Raw genomic sequence first — 13063 nt, forward strand, 5'->3', positions numbered from 1 at the left:
TTCTGTCATTGATTTACACAAGTTGTGGGTACGTGTGGGTACAGAGGCATAGTTTCACCTAGTCAGATGGTGAGTGTCTTATAAACACAGCTGAGTTTCAGATATGATATATGAAGTGTGGCAGAGCGCAGGTGAAAACGTGTACTCTAGCCTATATGCATCCTTACGCTAGGTTTACTCTGTTTGCAGTGCATTTTATTTGGATGATTATGGTCTTTAAGTTATTGTTCTTACAAAAACATAAACTTTAGAAAACACATTTGGATGTACAATAATATTGCTTAGAAATGAAATGTATATGTATTTTCTAGTCACTATATGGTGCCTTGAAAGTAGTGACCTAAAATGTGCTAATGTCTCCTTCACTTCCTTGTTGCCACAAGTTTCAAGCACATGGTAAATAGATTTAAATTGTATTGGCTGAAGGGGATGTCAATTTAAGATTTACACTGGTCTGAGGAGTCTATGTATTTTCTACTGTAGAAGAGGTGTGATAAACGAGCATAAACCCAGTCTAGGATGTCTTATGATATTACTAAAATATCTGTGTTATTTATAAATGACGATGTCCCAAAATTTTTGTGATTTCAAAAATAAGAAAAGAATATTTAAATGTTTTGCCACTTGCCAAAAAAATTTTGCTGCCAAAATTAACATTAGTGCAATTAATTTTTGCAGCTTAACATGTTCAAAATATTTAACACAATTAACACAGAATCCGCTTCCTCCCTGTCATTCTTTGGCTAGAGCATAAGAATATAAGATCATGTTCTTATTCATGCCAATGCTTTTAAACCATTCACATGCAACACAAAAAAGAACGCTGTGTTATACTGGTGCATGTCAGCACTGTAAAAAATTATTTAGAAAAAAAGTTACCTGGCTGCCTTAAAATTTTGAGTTAATTGAAATTAAAATTTTGAGTTAATACAATGAATATTTTTTGAGATTCGACAACCTTTATTAAAAGATTATTAAAAGATTTTGTAAGCATATTGGGTAATAATGTGTGTGTTATTTCTGATGATGCAGTGAAACATGCCAAATTGTGCTATTTTCATGATTTATCACATTTTTTATGTGGTTCAGATCCAAAAATATTTTGAGTTTCTATTTATTAAACTAATTTACTTCATTGTATCAACTCAAATTTTTAATTTCAATAAACTTAAAATTTTATGGCAACCAGGTTACTTACTATTTTAAGTTAAACCAACAAAAACCACCACAATTTTTTTTACAGTGTGTGAATCTTGTCTGCGCTTGAACGGACAAAAACACACAAAGTTACGGCAAAATGCCTATTTTGTGCAGTATCCTCACAAGCACAGTTAAATGAGTTAAATGAAGTCTTAAATGAACATAAAGAGCTGTAAGAAAATGGGATGCATCCGCATCATGTATTAAAATGACAGCAGCCTGATAAACCTGCATCTGTCATTAAAGGGTTAGTTCATTAACGAAATATCAAATGAAATATATGTATTTAATGGCTCACCCTAATGTTGTTCCACACCCGTAAGACCTCTGTTCATCTTCAGAACACAGTTTAAGATATTTTATACTTAGTCCCAGAGCTTTTCTGTTCCTTCAATGAAAGTGTATGCACACTATACTGTCCATGTCCAGAAAGGGAATAAAAACATCATCACAGTAGTCCATATGTGACATCAGTTAGTTGATTAGAGTCTCTTGAAGCATCGAAAACACATTTTGGTCCAAAAATCACAAAAACTACGACTTCATTCAGCACTGTCTTCTGTTCCGTGTTTGTTTTCAATCCTCAAACAAAGATTCGAATTGTTATGAGTCAGCGTTTTGATTCATGATTCGGATTGCGTGTCAAACTGCCAAACTGAAGAAATCACGTGACATTGGCAAATCATGAATCAATACGCATGGACAGTATAGTGTACACTTGCATATGCTCTCGGACTAAATATAAAATATCTTTAACTTTGTTCTGAAGATGATCGGAGGTCTTATGGGTGTGGAACGACATTAGGGTCATTAATGACATACATTTCATTTTTGAGTGAACTAACCCTTTAAATCAGCACTGGGTAACTTTTGCTCTCGGGGTCCCCCTACAGTTGGGAAAAAATAATGTCCTTAACTACTGTCGTAAGCTCTGTCATCCTACATCAGGGGATGCCATCGCGCGTGCATTTGTTGACATGACAACCCTGATAGCCCTGAACTAGTGATGCGTGGGTCGTCTCATAACCCGCGGACCCCGTATGTCTATGTAATGGTCACGGGTGCGGGGCGGGTTGTAAAAATATATACAGTGGTGCGGGGCGGGCCAAATAATTTCATAAAAGCGGCCCTGCGGGTTGGTGCAGCACTAACAGTTCCCTGAACACTGCAGGAGGAGTTCACATGCAGGTGTTCTTCTGGCGTCGCGTGTGAAATATCTTCATCCCAGGTACAGTCAGTGGCATATGTTTCAGCATGTTATATGAATATAGTTTCATGGGTTTTATTTTTTTCAAGCGCTAAATAATCGCGATGCTCACGTTTACGAGCCAGCATCATTATAGTAGTCTATTGGTTACCGTTTTACAGAATCTATGATACTTTAATTCAATGTTTGAGAGGTAATCACCATAACCAGCAGGACAGCATCGGTCGGGCACGCCTCCTTCAGCTCACGCCAACGAGCAAACGCTGGTCCAATATTAATCCTCGTCCTGCCTTTAATCCCATCACTTTTTAGTTTCCTCTTATTGTTTTCCTCCAACAAAACCTTTTCTTTCTTATGTGTCTGTGCTGCTTCGGACATGACTATATTATCCGACGAACAAAGTTGGGCTCGCACGTCCGAATTTAAGGAAGTGCGAGTGTCGGTGGAAGTGACGTATATGCCGTAAAGCAGTCGAATTTTGTAGTTCTTTTTGTTCTCGGGTTACTACCCAAAACCCAAAGTTTAAAAGTACGATTAAAAACGATACAGACCCCATCAAGCTATGGCAGACGTGTCATTCAACCTATTGTAAGTCGATGTATCATCACAAGAGTCTAGAAAATATATTATGAAGGTTGAAACGTTACCTAGTGCTGCTTAATGTTAATCAAAGAACAAAGAAAATCACTCACTGCTCTTGACTGAAATAATATTTGAAGACAAATGTATAATTTATGCAGTGAAAACTGAAGTGATATATTTATTACATTTCTGTATATAATTATTCCTGTCAGAACTATCTGAAAATATTAAAGCACTGTTTATGGTTAAAAAAAAATGAAAACAACTTTTTGTCCATTTTTACAGAGCAAGTATATCTTAATTGGTCTGACTGGGCCAATAGAAGAAAATCAAGCCCTGCTATACTGAAGGGCAGGTAAATGTGAGATTTATCATATTGTGTTTATGTGATGATTGTTTTAAAGGTGCACTATGTAGTAGTTTTGCAGTAAAGTATCCAAAGACCACTAGGCCAGTGTTATATATTTTGTTCATGTTCTTACAATATCTCAAATGGCTCCAGCGGCCTTGCTCAGCTCCATAACACTCGGCCCTGCTCTGCTTCATACTACAGTAACTTTAATAATCTCATCCATGAACATGATTTCTGATTTTCCGAGACCTATCCTGATTTCCCGACCTATCACATTTCCCAAAATGTGTGAAATTAGCCTGGATGCCAGCCGAATTTACCCCCGCCCACAATTTTTTTAGGTCGGGCGGTTCGGTCTGGGCTTGATCCATAGAGGAGTGATTATCCCCGAACAGAAACTGTTGGGACCAATGAAATCATCAGGGCGGGCTTTAGACGATGACGGACAGATGATCAACAGTAACGTAATCATGCACGTCATCAAAGGGGCTTGGATTATATTTGTTCAAATCCTAAACGGAGAGCTTGTTTGTATATGCATTCACCTTCACAATTTCTCTCAGAAATGATGATCATGTTGGGTAAGTACTCTGTGTATCATTAAATTATTTTTTTTTACAACACCGGCAAAGATCGTTTATTCCAGCGTGCGTGCAGACAGGGTCGCCAAGTTTTTACAACAAAATCCGCCAACTACTAGCCCTAAACAATAGCTTCTCTGGGGGTTCTCTGGTAAAAAATGGCGTTTGGGGGGTAAAATGTGTGTTATTGTGGCAAGGTTGTCTGCTAATATTCACACTCATGGGTCTATATATCACACAATAGTCGCTTCAACTCGCGGATATAGAAAACAACCCGTGGGAAAAAAACACGGGCTTGACAACACAGTGCAGTTGAACTCTGTTGACATTTGACAACTACCGTAATGCGTCGCTTCGTTGCTCTGATTGGTTGTTGGTCTATCCAATCGAGGTCTTTCCTGGTTCGGTTGAAACACGCCCCATAATCACAGCCCAATGGAGCAGTTTCAGACTCATATTCTGACTAGAACTGAGTATGACCACGTCAGGCTAGTGTGAAATGTGAAAGCACAGTGAGCTTGTGTGGCTTCTGTACAGCACACTAAAATACACAAAATAAGTATGTGTGAAAGTACATGACAAACGGTTGTGAACACATGCACAGGCATGTTTATCTTTCAGGCTAATCAGAATAAAACATTCTGCACATGCATAAAGTAAAAAAGAGGGTACAAATACCTAACTGTGTTTTTAAGCAACAGAAAAGGCCTGGAGAACAAAAACACCTGCCTGTGGTTACCGCAGGACATGCTGCGGTAGGCCTATATGTTGTTTAGTTATACTGTCAGTGCCAGCTACTAAAATTACTTAAACCTGGTAGTCAGTCACAATGTATACACTACAATTTTTTTTTTTTTGATAATGATAAAGACAAAAATAACACTGTAGTCCTTGATGAAGCCGCATAGTTTAAACAAAGCTACTGAAGTCTGTGTGTTTGCTTTGCATCCACCGTGTTGCTCAGACTACAACCTTGACCATGATGCTGCTTTACTCAACCTGGGACAAAGCTAGTAATAGAACGAGAAGCTTGAAAGGGACATTTGGACAGTTGTATATGGTTTATGTGAATCATTGTGCTATATTTTATTTTCAATTTTGCGAAAATTGTTTAGTTGTTCTCATAGTGTTTTGTCATGCGTTTGGGTTTAGATTGAGTCTTCTTCCTTCTATGACCAGCAGATGGCGCCAGAGTAACATTGTTATTTTAACATCCGTGAGAAACAAATAATTCATTATTTTGAGGACAAACTTGGAAGGGTAATGATAAATGTCAACAATAATAATAACAAAATTAATAGAAATGATAATTAAAATATTAAATATAATATAAATATAAAGTACATTCATAATATATGTATTATAATGATATAATATGCAATATTTCATACTGTATGTTTGTGTGTGTATATATATAGTCTTATGGTGAACATCTTAATTCTGAATTTTATTTTATTCATTTAAATAATAATGAATATATATATATTTAACCAAACCAAACTCTGTTCATCATATAAGGTGATTGTCTCTCTTCAGAAAAATTTGGACTAAACTGTTGAATTCAAATTTTTACAATCTCTTTTTGAAATTTTTGAAGCCTCAAAATGGTATTATTGTAGCTGTGAATTTTCGCGTAGTGTTAGTGTTTAGATACTCACTGTTAATTGTCAAATATCTTTACCTGCAGTAGTCGTTCACAAGCTGCACAGCACAACTGAAGTCCCTTCGACCTTAAAGGGATAGTTCACCCAAAAATGTTTATCTGCTTACACCCAGGGCATTCAAGATGAAGGTGTGTTTGTTTCTTCAGTAGAACACAAACTAAGATTTTTAACTCCAACCGTTGCTTGTATAATGCATGTCAATGGGGTCTAATTCTAATTCTCGCTTTTATTCACTCAACACTCATGGCCACTCAACTGAGACGGCGTTATTGTCAGTTACTGAAGCCCTGCGGCTGGCTAAAGCTGCATCCAAATCATCAGTCCTCATCCTCCCTGATCTATCTGCTGCCTTTGACACTGTGAATCATCAGATTCTTCTGTCCACCCTCTCATCACTGGGCATCACAGGGACTCCGCTCCACTGGTTTGAGTCCTATCTCACAGGTAGGTCTTTTAAGGTTGCCTGGAGAGGAGAGGTATCCAAAACACATCAACTGACCCCGGGGGTTCCTCAGGGCTCAGTGCTTGGACCTCTCCTCTTCTCCATTTACACTACATCATTGGGACCCCTCATTCAGGCACATGGCCTCTCATATCATTGCTATGCTGATGACACACAGCTCTACCTCTCATTTCAACCAGATGATCCCACAGTAGCTGCACGAATCTCAAGCTGTCTGGCGGACATCTCGGCATGGATGAAAAAACATCACCTGCAGCTCAATTTAGCAAAAACTGAGCAGCACGTCTTCCCTGCTAATCCCACCATACAACACGATTTTACCATCCAGCTAGGTTCATCTTTGATTACTCCTTCAGGGTCGGTCAGAAATCTTGGAGTAATCTTTGATGACCAGCTGTCCTTTAAAGACCACATCTCGTGTTTCATGAGAAAGACCACTCGTGAATGAGTCATTTCATTTCATGAGAAATCTCATTTCATGAGAAAGACCACTCATGTCTGTCCTTCAAAGACCACATCTCATGCTGATTCATTCATGAATAGAGGTGGTATTTCTCACCTCTGTTCATCTCTCTGCATTGGCTACCACTCGCTGCCCAGATCAAATTCAAAGCTCTGACTCTTGCTTATGGATCTTCCACAAGCTCAGGCACTTGCTTAGCACCCGCACACTTCTACTTACTCCTACGAGTCTACACATCCACCAGAAGCCTTCGCTCAGCTAACGAGTGAAGGCTTGTGGTATCATCACATAGAGGCTTGAAATCCCTCTCCAGAACTTTTTCATTCAATGTTCCTGGTTGGTGGAACGATCTTCCGTCTTCCATGCGCACGACATAATCACTTGCTTCAGTCAAAAGACAAGTAAAAACTCATCTCTTCCGTGAGCACTTAACTTATCATAAAAAAAATAATAAATAAAAACACCCTCTAAACTCTTCCTCCTCTATTTTACTTTTTCTGGTGTTTGCTACTCTGAGTAGTATACAAAAAATATTGGTATTTGGGGCACTTTTTGCGTTTCTTTGCCTCTTCTTGACAGATCGCTTCCTGTACTCCTGAGTCGCTTTGGATAAAAGCGTCTGCTAAATGCATAAATGTAAATGTAAAATGTAAATGTTTACGTGCCTGCAGCTGCTGAAGTTACTGTAAAACACAATTTGGTGGCTCTCAAGTACAAGACGTTCTTGCCGAGTATACATTGATAAGAAGACCAAGAAGAAGATGCAATGAGGCAAGATAAATGTAGAGCTGCAGCAGCTAAAAAAATGCTGATTCATTCATGAATGAAGCAAGTGGCTGTCTACGGGACTTTGAATCATTCACTCAACCGATTCGTTCAAAGAATCAGATTCATTCAGGAATAGCACTTTTTTATATATATATTTAAATATACTACTTTGTCAGTGATGTGTAACAGGCTTGTCAGTGATGTGTAACGTTATCTAGGCTGTGCAGTGTTAGGTACAACTGACAGGGCTGAAGCACTGACATTAGGTCAGCACAGGAATGTTTTAATAGACACCGTTTTAAACCATCTACAAAATTAAAGGTGCACTATGCAACTTTCCGTCCACTGGAGGGCGCCTATTCAAAACAAATACGTAGTTTGATGACGCAAAGTGTGAGCGCAGCATCTTAGGAGATGTGGTCTTCTCATCACAGCCGGTGGAAAATAGGACTCGGGCAGAAATCACGTTCATGCATGCGGTTATTAACGTTACTGTAGTCTAAAGCAGAGCAGGACCGAGTGTTGTGGACCTGAGCACAGCTGCTGGAGCGATTGTTAAACAAATACCCGCCTCACGAATACCGGGACTTTTATTATGACGGGACGGGACACAGTCGCCGGTCGCCTGCACAGATCCGCTCTTCCGGTTATGATTTTGAGGTAATGCAGCTCTGTTTATCATATTAGATACATTTAAGTGTGTTTAAAACGATGTTATGACGTTACTCCGTGCGTTCACTTGTTCACACTGCTAAGAGTAAAGCGCTCCTGCCAAATAAAAGCCGAAACCGAGGGTAACGCAGATATGACGCAATTGACAGCAAATGCAATGCTGAAACGTCCCGGTCCTTAGTTAAAATAGCAATTTTCTCACAATTTACAAATAGTTAGAAACTTCTGGGATATTGTAGGTACTCAACTGAACAAAATATATAACATTGGCCTATTGGTTTTTGGATATTTTACTGCAAAAATACTACATAGTGCACCTTTAAGCTTAGCTTAATGTAGTGTTACCACGTAAATTTTATCACCAGCGTACACAGTTTGTAATAACACATAACGCATTGTTCATTATAAACGTGTGATTATGAATTATATTGAGAACGTCATACATAGAAAGCATGGCATCATTTAACTTGTCCTGTAAACTTTTGCTGCATTTATCATGAAGCATTTAAAATGTTACACTCACTTCTTCTCATTGGCGTAGGCAGAATTTAATTTTTGGTCGGGCCTGGGCAAAAGTGAGCAGGCCTGGGCACTTTCACGCGAGGGGGGTGGGGGGTAGCTACAAAATAGTATCTGTCCACATACAAAACAAGAACAGTGGTTACAACAAATGTTAGACACACTTTATTTCCACTTTTCAAATATGTTCTTCATTTTTATTGAAAATAAACACATTTCCGATCTGATATATGACGAGAAAAGAAAGTACATCGAGATCGTCAAAAGGCGGATTCGAACCGCAGGTTGAATTGCGTCAAAACATTGTGCCACGCACCTTACCCCTACACTATCATGACTGGTCGAGAATAATGGCGTGTTCCCGGCTTTACGGAATGAACATGCGCTTGCAATTGAAATCTCAACGTTACCTGCGTCCTGATGAATGGGTTATTTTTTTAGGATTTTTTTTTCTTTCCTTTTTATAAAATTTTGCATCGCTGCTGTTTCTCTATCACACAACTGCAAACTATAAGCTAAGTGAATAGTTAAACACACTTCATGAAATCAGAGGCGCGAGCCGCTTCACACATGAGACAGCCTGACACAGCTGTCAATCAAATTCATCAAGCATTATGCAAAAACCATACACTGTAAAAAACACATTTTATTTATTTCAGTATTTGAGATGTTATAAGTTTGTAATCACGTTAAAATAATTTAAAGAACTGTTATTTAACAAATATTATTATATTTGTATAACAAACTGGGGGGCCTATCATTATAGTGGGCGGGCCTGTGCCCATCAGGCCCGCCCGCTGGCTACGCTCCTGCTTCTTCTGGAGATGCAACAGGAACACGTATAGTTGGTACCGACCTTTTTTTCAGGAGCAGCTTCTTAGCCAAACCTGCTTTATACTGACCCTCGTTAATAAAGCGGTCTGGTGAGAAATTGTTGGCACGGCGCAAACATGAAAACATGTCGACATTGATCGGGGTAATATTCTCTTCAAAAACAAAAAAAGCTGTTCGGATTTAGGTACATCAAAATGACTGCTGTGTTCTTAATAACACCCAAGAACAGAACACCACAATCGCTTAGACGCAGTCCAGCGTATCAACAATGGCGGACTATGATGAGCTCGCTCAGGGCGGGTCTGTGTTGAAACGGTGCTGTCAATCAACAATCGTGGGCGGGACATCTGACAATGTGTGACGTCACATGGTCAAAAGGCTTGATGTGAGTCAAGATAAAATATATAAGGAGATAAAAAAAACACTGGATGGATTTTTATCATTATAAGATGGTTGTGTACAGGCACTGCCAACACACATTTCCATACAATCAACTTGTAAAAGTCCATGTACCATAATATAACCCCTTTAATGGGAGGTTTCGCAAGCCTGCATTAGCTTACTGAATAAAAACCCTGCCATTTTGAACGGTGAAAATCTAATAGTGTTCAAGAGATCAAAAAACTATCTGTGATTGGGTACATTAGGCCTACTCACCGCTGCAAAAACACACTGTAAATAGATGCATTCGACGCTCTCCAGAGCTCGGACCCTGCTGCTGGTTATCAACTGAGGGTGCTTTTGGTGCTTTAATGGTGCTGCTTAGCACCCTCTTTTGAACCGCGGTCCTGATTTGAATGTGAGTAAATATACTATTCATATAGCACTTTTTATGTTCTTCGTCTTCTAAAGTATCTCGACTGTTTTACTGAGGAGAAACCATATAGAGGGAGAACCCGCTCCAAACGATTCAGTGCGCATGTCCTAATGAGAATCGACCTCTGTGCAACTGCAACATCGACCTTTAGGTGGCGCCACGACAACAGAGTCTGTAGTTCAAAAATGGTAGTTAACAACATGACACGTGGTGACAGCGGTATGGGTATGTGACATGCTAAATATTCTAATAAATAAAATATGCGTAGGCCTATAGATATATCCTTAGATTAAATTAAATAAATCATGTAGCATAGTTTTCATTCTTTAATATTAATTGAGTACAGTAAACGTTTAAATAAATAAAAAACAGCAGGAAAGCTAAAAGGTGATTAAAATAAAAAAAAAAATTAAAATACGTGTATATATAGCCTAATATCTATTTGTATGTTTTGCAGTGATGTTGGCATTGAGCTCCTACCAACCACAAGACAAGCTGTCACGCCTGTACTTGCCTTGCATTGCTTAATTGACCTTTACACGACTGCCTACTGTGGTTAGGCAAGCAAGTTAGTTGTTTTTCTCTGCTCTGACAGCAGATGTAAGATTGTGAGACAGTAGCCTCATAATGTATAAATTCAAAAATAATTTGTACAAACAATTTTAACATTTACTGTATGTTGTTGTTGTGTACTGTATGTTCTGTATATGGCATCACAGCTTAACATACAAAAACACTTCAGGTCTGAATGAAACCGTTCATGCTGACTCTATCAAGCACGCTTTGAGTTTACTTTTGTGTGATTAGGCTAATACCATTAGCTGTTATCTGCAACACAATCACTGCTGACGTGCAGAGATGTTTTACTTGTGCTAATGTGCTTGAAATTGAGAGATTTGCTTCAAAGATAAATTGATTTGATTAATTTTAACTTTTGAATGAACTAAAAAATGTACATGCTGAATGTTATGAAATGCTTTTGGAGCTGTAGTAAACAAGCAATCTATAAAGTTTGCATCGGACACAACCTATTTTCAACTGTCTGCGTTTGACCACGTCAGAACATCTTAAACACCCCCCCCCCCCCCCCACACACACACACACACACACACACATACCAAAAAAGTAGTTTTTGCATGCTAACATGCTAACACCTCCCACAGTTTCCTGTTGTTACTAAGTGGAACTTAAAAAAGGTACCACAAAGGAAAAAAATCGTTACAGAGCCCTTGAATACTTCGGCACAGCACTTCTCTCAAATCCGTGCGTCTCTTTGGAAAATGCCAAACAACGCCACAGACTGTAATATGACACACTTTAGGTATCCACTTTTCACCTACACCTACAGCATTGTGCTGCTGTTCGGTTTCCCTCTGAACGCCGTGTCTCTTTGGATACTGCTATGTCGAAATGGTTTGAAGAAATCCGTTCCAGTGATCTACATGGCCAACCTGGCCTTATCGGACCTTCTTTTCACGCTCTCCCTGCCCTTTCGGATCATCTACTTTGCCACAGGTCGATGGACACTGGGAACCACGCTGTGCATGATTCCAGGGACACTCTTCGCCATCAACATCTATTCAAGCTCTTTGTTCATCACGCTCATCAGTGTGGACCGGATGCTGGCCGTGGTGTATCCCATAAGATCTCGAACGGTCCGGACGGCTCCTGTGGCCTGGGTGCTGTGTATGACCGTGTGGCTGCTCATCGCTGGATTGGCAGTGCCAACTGCCCTAAACCACCCTGAAAATAAGGACGAAAAGTGTAACGTTATGCGTTGTTTTGAAAAATACACAAGTGATGAATGGTTTAAAGGCTTCATCATCCTCTGCTGTACCACTTTCTTCTGTATTTTAGTACCTTTCGGGATTATTCTGGGCTGTACGGTGGCAGTCGTGCGACAGTTGAGAGGCTACAGCATGCCGACTTGCTCGAGCAACACCGAGCTGAGCAAAAGCAAGATTATGAATCTCTTTCTGTCCAACTTGCTCATCTATGCCATTTGTTTTATCCCCTTTCACATTGCTTTCATCCTACTTGGCCTTAGCAAAGTGGGCATCTTGCATGGAGAAAAATCTCAGGATTTTTACTTTAACCTGCAAACTGTTACCATGTGCATGGCCAGCACGAACAGCTGCCTGGACCCCTTGATCTACTACTTCAGCTCAAAGAGAATAAAAGGTAGGAGCAGATGCGATTCTTCGTCCAAAAGCATCGGTCTCGGCCTGGTCCAGAGCATGAGTTGGACAGGACAGTGAAGCAACAAATGATCGCAAAACTTGTGTTGTTGGGGGTAAACAAGAGGAAATGATTGTGCAAAAAAACTAAACCTAAAACCACAAAGCTGACTCACCCAAGACAATGTTGCAAATCTCTACTCGTGCGCATTGCGCAGAAAAAGTTTGCAATTCTGATTTGTTCGCTTGGGCACCCTAATGCTCAGTGGTTAAAAAGAGAAGAAAATGCCAGACGTTGAGCTAAGGTGGTACTTCTTGTAGAAATCAGTACCTACCAATTTGGTACATACTTTAATCTGTTTCGGAAAACATGTAGCAAAAAAATCAACAAAGCTGTATAATTGCTTATCACTGAGAGCCAAAGGTTGTAAATAGACTTTTTGATCCATCTATTCATATTTTGCTTCCTTTTTTACCGTATTAGCTGCATTGTCGTTTCTACCAGCATTATCATTTGAGACTTCTTTTTTTTTTACATTTTGTTTTTGTTATCGAGTTGTACTTTTGTCATACATTGTTAGTAGAAATAAATCAAACATACTTCTGCAAGTTCAATCCACAACTTTTATATCTTCTCATATGATAGTATCAGTGCAATGGTTCCTCACTTTTATCTGACTTCTACTGAGATGTATGAGTACAGGTGTGAAAAACAGTTTGCATACTTGCATGAAACTTACAGGCTGGCAAAAGGAAGTGAAAGA

General features: G+C 39.2%; 1 protein-coding gene across 1 annotated transcript; it reads left to right on the top strand.

Annotated features, from left to right (window-relative positions):
• Positions 1 to 11288: 11288 nt before the first annotated feature.
• Positions 11289 to 13053, top strand: lpar5a (lysophosphatidic acid receptor 5a). Its single transcript, XM_067452704.1, has one exon. It carries the CDS (start codon positions 11403 to 11405, stop codon positions 12378 to 12380), a length of 978 nt encoding a protein of 325 aa, XP_067308805.1. The 5' UTR covers positions 11289 to 11402; the 3' UTR covers positions 12381 to 13053.
• The last annotated feature ends 10 nt before the right edge of the window (positions 13054 to 13063 follow it).

Source organism: Pseudorasbora parva, chromosome 9, assembly GCF_024679245.1.
Source record: "Pseudorasbora parva isolate DD20220531a chromosome 9, ASM2467924v1, whole genome shotgun sequence".
Classification (NCBI taxonomy): domain Eukaryota; kingdom Metazoa; phylum Chordata; class Actinopteri; order Cypriniformes; family Gobionidae; genus Pseudorasbora; species Pseudorasbora parva.